Raw genomic sequence first — 13,708 nt, forward strand, 5'->3', positions numbered from 1 at the left:
AATAAAAGACCCCTGTACAATTCAGATAGCGATTACAACGTTGACTTTCATTTTCTTCATAAAAATCTGGAAAGGTGCTCACCTAAGGAGATCCTTCCGGAAGATAAGACACCGTAAATAGTCAGCCATCTTTTTTTGCATGAGTGCTAATCGTAACCAGGCCCGAGCACGTCCTAAGGAAGTCCTGATGAAAGAAGGAGATAGTTCAAAAAGGTATCCAAATGTTGCGTTCCAGATCAGGAAAAAGCCCTCTGACTTTAAAACACACCACATGATGAGTGAAGAAACAAATCCCCTTTTATTGAAGCTTAGTAAATAGCTAGTAAAAATAAATGCTTGTAAGAAAATAAGAAGGTTCCAAAAAGTAATAAGTCAGTAAAATGCAATAACACAAAACAATGTCCACACAAGATATAAAAGCAGTTCCAAGGCAGTGTTTATCCAGGCAGGAATCAACAGGAAGCAAAGACAATCCAAATGGCTAAAATTCTCCACATGAACAAGACCCCATGAACAGGATTTCCATGGCACATGAACTTAGATTTCCAAATGATGCCTGAACTAACAGGTTTTCCCTTAAAGCAAACCTTATATCCTCAAACCCAGAAACTACTTTTGCTTTCCCCCACACTTGTCCCTTATCTGACGAAGTCTTTCGGAGCAACGTAAATACTGTTTCCTGTCGATCCTGGCTGATCTCCAGCCACCTATCCTTCAACTCCCTATCTGGCTGCTCATTAAAATTTCCAAGTGTCAAATTGTTTTCCAAACCCAAATCTCGAGAGTTCACAAAAAGAGAGAGTAAACCATCATCCCTAGACTGAGCAGGAATATTCTCATGAGAAACTGCCATTTGCACTGGGGCCTCTCTGTCATTGTCTATATGAAAATCATTGACCAAATCATCTCCATCTTGCACCTCAGCCTCGGCACCATCATTACTCACATCATAAGCATCATGATCCTGGAACACAAAGCCCTCTCTCCAGGAAAAAAAAGAACCGCCTGTTTGGGCTGAAAAATGCGGTATAGAAATAAAGCAAATAAATAAATAATAAATAAACACCAACACCAAACAGCATTTTGGTAAATAATTAATATTTATTGGATTTCAGTTGGACAATGGTAAATAAACTAATATTTATTTTGAATTTCAGTTTGGACAATGCCCTCCAAGGAATTCAAAGTAAAGCTGGCTCTAGTTATCTTTGAAGGCTAAATCTAAGAGTGTTGGTAAGAAAGTAAAATAGTTCCAATTGATTTTAACATATGTTTGAAATAGCCCCAAAGTCATAAAATATGTTAAAAGTTGCCATATATTTATCTTGAGCAAATATTTTGAATACCTAGACTGAATCCCTCCCATCCAGGCTCTAGAGAATTCCCAACCCAAGCACTGTGTAATACTTTCCCACACAAACCAAAGAAACTAGAAATTACCATAGATCTTTCCACCATAAAGCTTGATTAATTAACAATATTTTACCATTAGGAATAAATCTTTTAAAAGAAAATGCCTTTATCACAGTTCTCAGTACTGTGCCCATGAACACAGAAGCAGCTAGAAGTGCAGCAGAAATACAAGGTGCTTCCACACATAGTTAAAACCCACACCGAAACAGGTTAAAGTAACAAGTTCTAGTAAAGCAATGGGTTCCAGTAAACAGGTTCTAGTTCGCACCCCCATCCCAAGCCAAACTCCAGATTTTCCCTGGGGAAAATCTAGATGCCATCCCAATTAAAATCAGGATGGCATGAAGCCACCCCCAAACCCCGAATTTAGCCCAAAAGTGTGAGATGACTGTGTGCATTGACCCTTGGTGTCACAGAACGTGCCCCTGGAAGTCAATCCCCACAGGCCCATTACCTCATTAGACTCGGATCTTTCACTAAGAGATATTTAATTAATGCAGAGTAAATAGACAAAACACAGTTTGCTCCCAATTAATTCACTTTTACCAGATGCATCATTTGGATGCCTCTGATAAAACCAAGACAAGTCCCACATTTTTGGCCTGTCTGGACGGGCCCACAATTATCCAGTAACCACTTGTCTGATGCTTCACAGCTGTCCAAAAATATGTTTCTATACTCCAAATGAAATATTTATACAGCTCTGTGTATGAGTCTTTAGTTACTCCTTACCATCTTAGAAATGGGTATAGGAGACAAGCTAGGTCTTCAGTATAAAATATAGGACTGTGCCCTGAACTAGACATCCCATTTTATTCCAATATCTTGAAGTTTTAGAACATCCTATGTTTGATTTTTAATTTTACTTCTCTTGTTTGAAACTGTGTGAAACTGAGGTTTTATATGTAAACAAAGCACGCAAAAAACAAAAAACAAAAACAGGCCATATTTCACACCAACAATAAATAACATTTCTACCCATTTAAACTTATTGGGCGGGGTGAGTTTTAAATGCTATTTTAAGTGTATTTATTGAATTGAATCTGTTTTTACCACATTATTACTATTTAATTGTTTTTTAACTTTTGTATTACGCTTTTAAAACTTGACTAAGTGTGGGATTGTTAGCTGCCTTGAGTCCCCACGGGGAGAAAGACAGGGTATAAATGAAGTTAAAAATAACAATAATTAAAATGAGAGGGTTTTTTTAGCTCTATTTATGAGTTTCAGCTTCTGGACATCTGAAATAGTCTTCCACATTTTCTGGTTTGACTTTTTCAGATTTGATTATTTGTGGATTTGATTAATATGATCTCTCTAAGAATCTCTTGATCCTCCAGCACAATTCAATGAGTCACACTGGAGGAACAAGTGCTCTCTCAGGTAAAAAAAAACCCTGTTTTTCCATTTGCATTTTGAGTGGACTGGATAGCCCTTTTGGTTTCTTCCAACTCTACGATTTTATAATTTCATTACAAGGAAACAGAATTAAGTTCCTAATTTTCCAAATTGTTAACGTTCAAACACTGTGTCTTTTCCCTTAAGGGTAGCTGAACTTTATGTCACTTTATTTTGATGACCTCACTCTTGATATATAAGCTGTAAATTGGTCCAGGATTCAGAAGGTCCTCTCCCAAACACTGTTTTAAATCAATTTAGCCATAGGGAGGCTGGGTAAAAGAGGAATCTGACCCAGTGAGTTTGTGTCTGGTGTAATATGTCCCCCACAATAAGGTTCCTTGTCTCATTACCCAGTCCCTTCCTGGAAGGAAGGTGAGATATAAATTAAATAAATAAAAGAATACACATTTACGTAAGTTAGGTTCCATTTTAGTTTAATTGTAAGCACAACTTACTTGAGCCCTGGTAAGTCTCTAACACTGGCAGCGATTTCCTCAGCTTCTGGGTACAATTTCTCCACAAGCTCCAGAGGTCCCCAGATTGTTTTATTGTAACTTAGGAAAGATTTTTTTACTAGAAGGAGGAAAGCAGAGCATTTTAACATTTTTAATTTGTCCACCCAGATGACTCCATAGAATCAATAAATTATTCCTTCTAACAGTAAACTTTATTTGCAGGCACTTGGAGAGAATCAATAAAATAGTACAGAGGACATTGATAAAACATAAAGTAATGTTTTACACTTCTGGAGCATCAGCAAGTTAAATCTGCAATCCCATATAAGAGGGGTGCTGCCTTGGAGGTGCACATACTCCAATATTGTTTCAGAGGACTGTTGCTGTTTTTGCAGCCCTCAATCCCTTCAGATGCCCCAAACAAACACAAAGACTGGGGAAGAAGATAAATGTCTTGCCCTAGCCTCAAGCAGCAACTCACTTTGTAAACTGTTTACAGAATCCCTCCAAAGCTGAACATCAAACTTGTCTGTTATTCCTAATAACATTGGCCAACACACATGTTGGTGTCTCAAATGTTAAATCTGTTTCTGGGTATATCTGACCGGCTGATTCCAAAAATGACACCAGTTTCTCCCTTTCATCTCTAGGTTTTGAAATATTTATTTATTTATTTGTGACATTTATATGCCGCCCTTCTCACCCCGAAGGGGACTCAGAGCGGCTTACAAGACATATATACATACAATAGTTTATATTATTAGCATAGCACAACATTAGCATTATTTATTACAATATTGTACTATACCACCACACCATAATATCATTAGTAATAATACATGTAATATAAAATATATAACTATAATATTGTATCATTATTATTAGTATTATATTGTATTACATTACAAAATCATAAATATTATATGTATATACAATATATTATTTGAATCTGCAGAGGTTCTCTGCACATGCTCAGAGGTAGAACCACAGCTCATTCTCTGCACATGCTCAGAGGTAGAACACAACTCGCAATGTTAGGTTCAGTCTTTCTGGCAGCCTCCCCAAAGGCACCCTTCCCACTTTCCTGCCTCAGTGGTTTCCCCTTCACCGGATACTAAGCACGCCTCGACTTCTCTCTCACTCCTCGCCAATCTGTTGACTTTCACTCCTAACAGAGCTGAGCAGGCTGCATCTTTGATGTGGCTGGCCACTTTGTCCCTTTGCTCAATGCTTTCAGGGGCATGGATTCCAGCCACCCAGGCCCAGGTCGACCTGCCGCCAGACTTAAGCATGGTAAGGAAATAAGCAAGAGTGGCAAAGAAGATTGGGAGAAAGGATTTTGTCTTGGCGCCCTTTCGAAAGCAACCTCCTGGCCTTCTTCATACTCAAAGATCTTGGGGTCCTCGTGGACAACAAGTTAAACATGAGCAAACAATGTGATGCGGCGGCAAAACAAAGCCAATGGGATTTTGGCCTGTATAGTGTCTAGATCCAGGGAAGTCATGCTTCTCTGGATACAGAACATATACCATACACTACTTGACCACAGAAAACAATGATAACCATATCTAAGAAGCTAAAGCTGATCTGGTCTATCTAATGCAATTTTATGAATCAGTGCCCCGAATAACCCCAGGAACAGGCTTAAAAATCATAACATCAAGAAAAAAAAGTTTGGGCTGTATAATTTATGAACACTTCCAGATCTGCAGGGTTTTTTGTTTGTTTGTGGGGGGTTTTGGCAATCAATGCAACCTGTGGAAGGTTCCACGGGCAGAAAGTTGGCTGTTCTAGAAAACTGTGCATGCAACTGCAGCTCTGCATATAATTTTGTTCAGAATTTCCATAAGCCCTCTCTTTTTTTAAAAATAAATTTTTATTAGTAAATTTTCTATAAACAGCATTTAAAAACAATTTAGAGATGGGGATGGGGGGGGGGGAGAGGGAGGAAATGGGGGGGGGGAAGGGGGTTTGGGGGGGTGGGGTGGGAAGGGGAAAAAAAAGATTGTGGAAAGAGGGATCCGAGGAGGGGGATGGTGGTGAGGGGAAGAGGTTCTTGAAAACGTCTTCTTCCGTTTCTCTTCTGTGCGGGCCTCTCTGTTTGATTTCTTTCTTAATAAATATTAGTATTTCTTCAAGGAGCATTTCTTTTTTGGGGGGGGGGGGTAGTTTCTGTTTTTCTGTAAGTTCTTTACTTTCAGCTTATGACCTTTATTTTGTTTTCTTTCAGCCATATCCTTACTGATGACCAATCGGTCATCTTTCTTGGTTTGTTTTGTATTTTGGATAATAGAAATGTTAGTTTGTCCATATTCATTGTATCTAATATCTTCCTTATCCATTCTTCTTTGACGGGTCTGGTTTTCTGTTTCCAGACTCTTGCGTAGCTCAGTCGAGCTGCTGTGGTAATGTAAACAAAGATTTTTTCATCGTTTGCGTTTCATTGGTCGTCTGTAAAGCTCAGCAGAAAGTGCTCTGGCTTAAAGGGGATCTTTTTTTTCAGTAATTTCTGGTACATGGCATGGATTTCTTTCCAGTAAGACTGGGCCGTCTCGCAGTACCACCATGCGTGTATAAAAGTCCCTTTGTGTCTCCCGCATTTCCAACATCTGTCACTGAGAGTTTTGTTGATTTTTGCTATTTTTCCGGGGTCATATGCCATTGGTGAAACATCTTTATGATGTTTTCTTTGAAATCATAAGCATACATATGGTTCAATTTCTTGGTCCACAGTGACTCCCATTCCTCCAAGAGTACGGAGAACTCTTGGCCATATTCAATGGGCTGATGGAAGTAATAAGCCAAAACTATTTGGAGGGCTACAGCAGCTCTAAACCACTCCCGTCAATTATAATGTTGGTGGTTATTAACAGAAACATAATAACCAAATTGGACTCCACAAAAGTTTTTTTAAAAAAAAAAACCAAAAACCTGCCAATGAATTTCAATAAGCAAAATGAACCACTTCCTCTTGAATTGACTGGAGTGTGCTGATTGCAGTGGGTGCCTGTACCAAGTAAATCATCAAATTCAAAAAAGTTACACCTGCAAATGTGGAGGGTCAGATCCTTTGATAAAAAGAAAATACATTTTAACACAATTTATCCGTACCTTTAAGGCCATGTTTCAAGCAATGCTCCATGACGACAAAGAATTGCTGCAGAGGAGGATAGTCAGAATCAAGAGTTCGTCCAAAGCTCAGAGCAGATTCAATGAGTCCCTTGATACTCAGTTTAGCCATATTTAATAAATTTGCTCGTTCAACAGCTGTAGGGTCTTTTGCAGCTTTTTTAAAAAATGGGAAAAGAAAAAAAATCCAATAATTACTTATTCATCAAAGCACAGCAATCTTGTTCAAATCTCTGTGACACAAAATGAAAAGCATATAGCAACCACGATGGAAGTCTAATGCTATGAAATATGCCATGTGACTGTCTGAAGCCTTTAATCTGGAAGAACAGAAAAGCCATTTTTCCCTACAGCATTATAGAATGTCCTATACTATATCAATGCCAACAGCATGTTTGCTTTAGAACATCCCATATTTCTTGGCATTTCCTAAAATGGATCTCCATTAAGTAACCTGCTGGAGGTTTTTTCTTCCTTTCCTTCCTTCCTTTTTTCCTCGTTTTTGTTTTTGCAAAGAATGCATTAACACTATTCACAACAATGTCAAGTTATGACAATATTTAGATCTAAGATTAGAATATTTTTCAAAATGTTTATTAGGATGTCCTTGCTTTCTGCTTTCACATTTTTATCATTGCGGTGTATTGAACTGTCAATTCCCCAGTGGTGCAGTGGGTTAAACCCCTGTGCCGGCAGGACAGGTCACAGGTTCAAATCCAGGGAGAGGCAGATGAGCTCCCTCTATCAGCTCCAGCTCCTCATGCGGGGACATGAGAGAAGCCTCCCACAAGGATGATAAAAACATCAAATCATCCAGGCGTCCCCTGGGCAACGTCCTTGCAGACGGCCAGTTCTCTCACACCAGAAGCGACTTGCAGTTTCTCAAGTCGCTCCTGACACGACAAAAAAAAAACAAAACTAACCACGGTGAGTCTGCAAGATGATATTAGAATCATAGAATCATAGAATCAAAGAGTTGGAAGAGACCTCATGGGCCATCCAATCCAACCCCCTGCCAAGAAGCAGGAATATTGCATTCAAATCACCCCTGACAGATGGCCATCCAGCCTCTGTTTTAAAGCTTCCAAAGAAGGAGCCTCCACCACACTCCGGGGCAGAGAGTTCCACTGCTGAACGGCTCTCACAGTCAGGAAGTTCGTCCTCATGTTCAGATGGAATCTCCTTTCTTGTAGTTTGAAGCCATTCTTTCGTGTCCTAGTCTCCAGGGAAGCAGAAAACAAGCTTGCTCCCTCCTCCCTGTGGCTTCCTCTCACATATTTATACATGGCTATCATATCTCCTCTCAGCCTTCTCTTCTTCAAGCTAAATATGTCCAGCTCCTTAAGCCGCTCCTCATAGGGCTTGTTCTCCAGACCCTTGATCATTTTAGTCGCCTTCCTCTGGACATATTCAAGCAATTAAAGCTTAATTTTCCAAAAAACAAAAACAAAAACCTTTCCCCTTTCTACACTGAACTTTATGACTCTGGAACTCATTACCTGGAGAGATCAGGAAAGCCCCTACACTAGAAACTTTTAAAAAGAACCTTAAAACCTGGCTCTTCTGCTGCACCTTTGGCAAGTAGGTGTACAAAATGACACTGCTGTTCCCCTCAATGCTTCTGTCACTGGAGTACATGCCCCCCTAATGGGAAGTTCGGTTTCACAACCCTGTGTTTCTTGAAGAGCTCCCTGCAAATAACTTGCTCCTCTTCTTATCTCATTTGATTTTTTAAAACATTTTATCCTACACATGTAGCCTGCCCACTGTCACTGCGATTGTGTTTATTGTATAGGTCTTATCTACTTTGAATTACTTTGCTTGCAATGCAAGATTCAACCATTGTACTGTTCCAAACCATCACTTAATATGCCTCAATATAGATGCACCTACAAAAAAGTGGAATATAAATAAATGTAAGTAAACTAATAACAACAATACTAACAGCATGACAGCCGGTGCAAATTCTCATAGTAAGCATAGTAAGCAGTCTGAGGTCTTTAGGACTGTTACTAGCATGCATAGATATGTTCTTTGTGTGTTTTGGATGTATGCCAATATTAAAGTTTATTTGTTTGCATTTCACTTGGATATATTTACAAAAGAAAAAACTACCCTATAAACCAGGAGTTGGGGATGTGTGGTGGCCCTGAAGATACTGTCGCACTGCAACTCCTATCATATAGCCATGTATAAATATGTGAGGGGAAGTCACAGGGAGGAGAGAGCAAGCTTGTTTTCTGCTGCCCTGGAGACTAGGACGCAGAACAATGGCTTCAAACTACAAGAAAGGAACATTGGAAAGAACTTCCTGACTGTGAGAGCTATTCAGCAGTGGAACTCTCTGCCCTGGACTGTGGTGGCGGCTCCTTCTTTGGAAGCTTTTAAACAGAGGCTGGGTGGCCATCTGTCGGGGGTGATTTGGATACCATTTTCCTACTTCTTGGCAGGGAGTTGGACTGGATGGCCCATGAGGTCTCTTCCAACTCTGTGATTCTATGATCCTCTCTATGCACAAAGCCATGCTGGGAAAACCCTGGATGAATCAACACTGCCACATATATTCCAGGACCTAATCCCAGATTATATGCTTTGAACTGGATTATATGGCAGAGTAGACTATGCACGGGCAAACTTTGGCCCTCCGGTTGTTTGGACTTAGGAATTGTGGGAGCTGAAGTCTAAAACACCCAGAGGGCCAACGTTTGCCGATGCCTGGTGCGGACTCCTATAATCCAGTTTAAAACTGACGTGGATTATCTGCCTTGATAAACTGGATTATATGGCAGTGTAGAAGAAGCCTGAGTGTTGACTCCTATAATCCATTTCAAAGCAGATGAGAATTATCTGCTTTGATAATCTGGATTATATGGCAGTGTGGGAGCCTGTGTGGAGTGCTATAATCCAGTTGAAAGCAGATGTGGATTATCTGCTTTGATAATCTAGATTATATGGAAGTTTAGAAGGGGCCTGAGTGTGGACTGCTATAATCCAAAGCAGATGTGGATTGTCTGCTTTGATAATCTGGATTATATGGCAGTGTAGAAGGAGCCCGAGTGTGGATTGTTATAATTCAGTTCAAAGCAGACGAGAATTATCTGCTTTGATAATCTGGATTATGTGACTGTGTAGAAGGAGCCGAGTGTGGATTGTTATAATTCAGTTCAAATCAGATGAGAATTATCTGCCTTGATAATCTGGATTATATGGCAGTGTAGAAGGAGCCAGAGTGTGGACTGCTATAATACAGTTCAAAGCAGATGAGAATTATCTACCTTGATAATCTGGATTATATGGCAGTGTAGAAGGAGCCTAAGTGTGGAGTGCTATAATCCAGTTCAAAGCAGATCCGGATTATCTGCTTTGATAATCTAAATCATGGGTCCTCAAACTAAGGCCTGGGGGCTGGATGTGGCCCTCCAAGGTCATTTACCCGGCCCTCGCTAAGGGTCAACCTAAGTCTGAAATGACTTGAAAGCACATAACAACAATCCTATCTCATCAGCCAAAAGGAGGCCCATACTTCCCATTGAAATACTAATAACTTTATATTTGTTAAAATTGTTATTCATTTTAATTATTGTATTGTTTTTAAGTGTTTTTTGCACTACAAATACGATATGTGCAGTGTGCATAGGAATTCATTCATGTTTTTTTCAAATTATAATCTGGCCCTCCAACAGATTGAAAGACTGTGACCTGGCCCTCTGTTTAAAAAGTGTGAGGACCCCTGATCTAGATTATATGGCAGTTTAGAAGGGGCCTCAGTGTGGACTGCTATAATCCAGTTCAAAGCAGATGTAGATTATCTTCTTTGATAATCTGGATTATATGGCAGTGTAGAAGGAGCCCGAGTGTGGATTGTTGTAATTCAGTTCAAAGCAGATCCAGTTCAAAGCAAATGAGAATTATCTGCTTTGATAATCTGGATTATATGCCAATGTAGAAGGAACCCGGGTGTGGATTGTTATAATTCAGTTCAAAGCAGATGAGAATTATCTGCCTTGATAATCTGGATTATATGGCAGTGTAGAAGGAGCCAGAGTGTGGATTGTTATAATTCAGTTCAAAGCAGATGAGAATTATCTGCCTTGATAATCTGGATTATATGGCAGTGTAGAAGGAGCCCGAGTGTGAATTGTTATAATTCAGTTCAAAGCAGATGAGAATTATCTGCCTTGATAATCTGGATTATATGGCAGTGTAGAAGGAGCCCGAGTGTGGATTGTTATAATTCAGTTCAAAGCAGATGAGAATTATCTGCCTTGATAATCTGGATTATATGGCAGTGTAGAAGGAGCCCGAGTGTGGATTGTTATAATTCAGTTCAAAGCAGATGAGAATTATCTGCCTTGATAATCTGGATTATATGGCAGTGTAGAAGGAGCATGAGTGTGGACTCCTATAATCCAGTTCAAAGCAGATGAGAATTATCTGCTTTGATAATCTGGATTATATGCCAGTGTAGAAGGAGCCTGAGTGTGGACTGCTACAATCCAGATCAAAGCAGACGTGGATTATCTGCTTTGATAATCTGGATTATATGCCATTGTAGAAGGAGCCTGAGTGTGGACTGCTATAATCCAGATCAAAGCAGATGAGAATTATCTGCTTTGATAATCTGGATTATATGCCAATGTAGAAGGAACCCGAGTGTGGATTGTTATAATTCAGTTCAAAGCAGATGAGAATTATCTGCCTTGATAATCTGGATAATATGGCAGTGTAGAAGGAGCCCGAGTGTGGATTGTTATAATTCAGTTCAAAGCAGATGAGAATTATCTGCCTTGATAATCTGGATTATATGGCAGTGTAGAAGGAGCCCGAGTGTGAATTGTTATAATTCAGTTCAAAGCAGATGAGAATTATCTGCTTTGATAATCTGGATTATATGGCAGTGTAGAAGGAGCCTGAGTGTGGACTGCTATAATCCAGTTCAAAGCAGATGAGAATTATCTGGTTTCTTGTGGGTTTTTTCGGGCTATATATCTGTAGAAGCATTTGCACAGCAGGGGAGCATTTGCACAGCTAAAGCTTGTGCGCCAGCTGCGCCCATACCTTGGGAAGTCTGACTTCCCAAGGTAGTCCACGCTCTGGTTACATCCCGTTTAGACTACTGCAACGCTCTCTACGTGGGGTTGCCTTTGAAGACAGCTCGGAAGCTCCAACTAGTCCAACGCTCGGCAGCCATGATTTTAACAGGAGCGGAGCGCTGGGAGCATACAACCCCCCTGTTGCGCCAACTCCACTGGCTACCGATCTGCTACCGGGCTGAATTCAAAGTGCTGGCATTGTTGGCCTTTAAAGCCCTAAACGGTTCCGGCCCAAGCTACCTATCTGACCGCATCTCTGCCTATGAACCCACCAGGACTTTGAGATCTTCCGGGGAGACCGTGCTCTCGATCCCGCCTGCTTCTCAAGCTCGGCTGGCGGGGACAAGAGATAGGGCCTTCTCGGTGGTGGCTCCTCGGCTGTGGAACGCCCTTCCTACGGACATTAGACTAGCACCATCTCTAATGGTATTCCGCAAAAAGGTGAAGACCTGGATGTTTGTGCAGGCGCTTGAGTAATTTAGTGCAATCTGGTAATGGAACATAGGAATGGAACAATGGACGACGAACCTGGACTACGCTTGGATGATGAGAAGATTGGGTACGGTTGTTTTTTGTAATAATTGTGCATTGTAATTGCTTATTGGTAATTTATGGATAATGTGATAAGTCAATTGTTATATGTTGTATGGAACCACTGCTGTTTCTACTGTTTTTACTGTTTGTGAACCACTGTGAGTTGCCTTTGGGCTTGAGATACAGCGGTATATAAGCAAAGTAAATAAAAAAATAAAAAAATAAATAGAATGACTGGGGTGGGGCAAAGAGCTCTTTGCTGCAGCTAGGAGTGAATGTTTCAGCTGACCACCTTCATTAGCATTTGAAGGCCTGCCTGAGCCTGGGAAAATGTTTTGTTGAGAGGTGTTAAGATGTGCCTGGTTGTTTGTTTCCTCTGTTGTTTTCTGCTTTGATAATCTGGATTATATGGCAGTGTAGAAGGAGCCTGAGCGTGGACTGCTATAATCCATTTCAAAGCAGATGACTACATGGCAGTGTAGAAGGAACCTAAGTGTGGAGTGTGGATTGTTATAATTCAGTTCAAAGCAGATGGGAATTATCTGCCTTGATAATCTGGATTACATGGCAGTGTAGAAGAGCCTGAGTATGGACTGCCAGACTATCTGGGATAAGCAGATAATCCGGGATCAAATCTTGGAATATAGGGAATCGTGGAAGGGCCTCCTCCATCCTTGCTAATCCCATTCCCTCAGAGGGAGGCATGAAGCAGCATTTCTTCCAGCTCTTCGCCTCCCTCTTCAAAAAGGCGCCCCACAGGGTGGCCCATCCCCCACCCCACCCCCTCCTCGCTTCCAAGGAAGCCTTCTTCATGAACCAACATAGATTCAAAAGAGGAGGGGAGGCCTGCTGGAGAAGGGGGGCCCTCCTGCCCCTCAGCCAGGAACACTGAGGGAAGACCCACCCCCCGCCCCCCTCCTGGCTGCCCCTTCTTCCCCTTACCCATGGCCAGGGCGGAGCAGCAGCTCCCCGAGCAGCTCAGCGCCGAGCCGGCCCTCGCCCCCTTCGCAGCCCCCTTCCTCCACCTCTCCTCCTCATCCTCCATCGCCGCCTCCAGGCTCTGCCTCGGCCTCCTCCTCCTCCGCCGCCTGCCTTTCGCCCGCTGCGCCCCCTGCCGGGCGGAGGACTCCTCGCAGCCACTCATGCCAGGGAGGCCCAACGCTAGGGAATCAAGGGGCTGCAGTTCAGTGGGGCCTTCTACACTGTCATATCACCCACATAATCTGCCTTGAACTGGATTATTGAAGTCTACACTGCCATATAATCCAGTTCAATCCAACAATGTGATGTGGCGGCAAAAAAAAGCCAATGGGATTCCGGCCTGCATCAATAGAAGCAGTGTCTAGATCTAGGGAAGTAATGCTACCCCTCTATTCCGCTTTGGTTAGACCACACCTAGAATATTGTGTCCATTTCTGGGCACCACAATTCAAGAGAGATATTGACAAGCTGGGATGTGTCCAGAGGAGGGCGACTAAAATGATCAAGGGTCTGGAGAACAAGCCCTATGAGGAGCGGCTTAAAGAGCTGGGCATGTTTAGCCTGAAGAAGAGAAGGCTGAGAGGAGATATGATAGCCATGTATAAATATGTGAGAGGAAGCCACAGGGAGGAGGGAGCAAGCTTGTTTTCTGCTTCCATGGAGATTAGGACAAGGAACAATGGCTTCAAACTACAAGAGAGG

At 41.5% G+C, this 13,708-nt stretch overlaps 1 protein-coding gene across 2 annotated transcripts in view; it reads right to left on the bottom strand.

Moving 5' to 3' along the window:
• RUFY2 (RUN and FYVE domain containing 2) overlaps positions 1–13,115 on the bottom strand; it is a 58,149-nt gene extending 45,034 nt beyond the window's left edge. Inside the window, exons 1-4 of one of the 2 annotated variants that reach the window (XM_060768900.2) lie at positions 12,968–13,115; positions 6,381–6,554; positions 3,270–3,387; positions 83–184 (exon numbers count right to left, since the gene is read on the bottom strand). In XM_060768900.2, the coding sequence (XP_060624883.2) occupies positions 83–184; positions 3,270–3,387; positions 6,381–6,554; positions 12,968–13,070 (497 nt within the window). In that variant the 5' untranslated portion in view covers positions 13,071–13,115. The remainder of the gene's footprint in view (positions 1–82; positions 185–3,269; positions 3,388–6,380; positions 6,555–12,967) is intronic. The other variant, XM_060768901.2, reaches the window with a different exon arrangement.
• Between the last annotated feature and the right edge of the window lie 593 nt (positions 13,116–13,708).

This window comes from Anolis sagrei, chromosome 3, assembly GCF_037176765.1.
Source record: "Anolis sagrei isolate rAnoSag1 chromosome 3, rAnoSag1.mat, whole genome shotgun sequence".
Classification (NCBI taxonomy): domain Eukaryota; kingdom Metazoa; phylum Chordata; class Lepidosauria; order Squamata; family Dactyloidae; genus Anolis; species Anolis sagrei.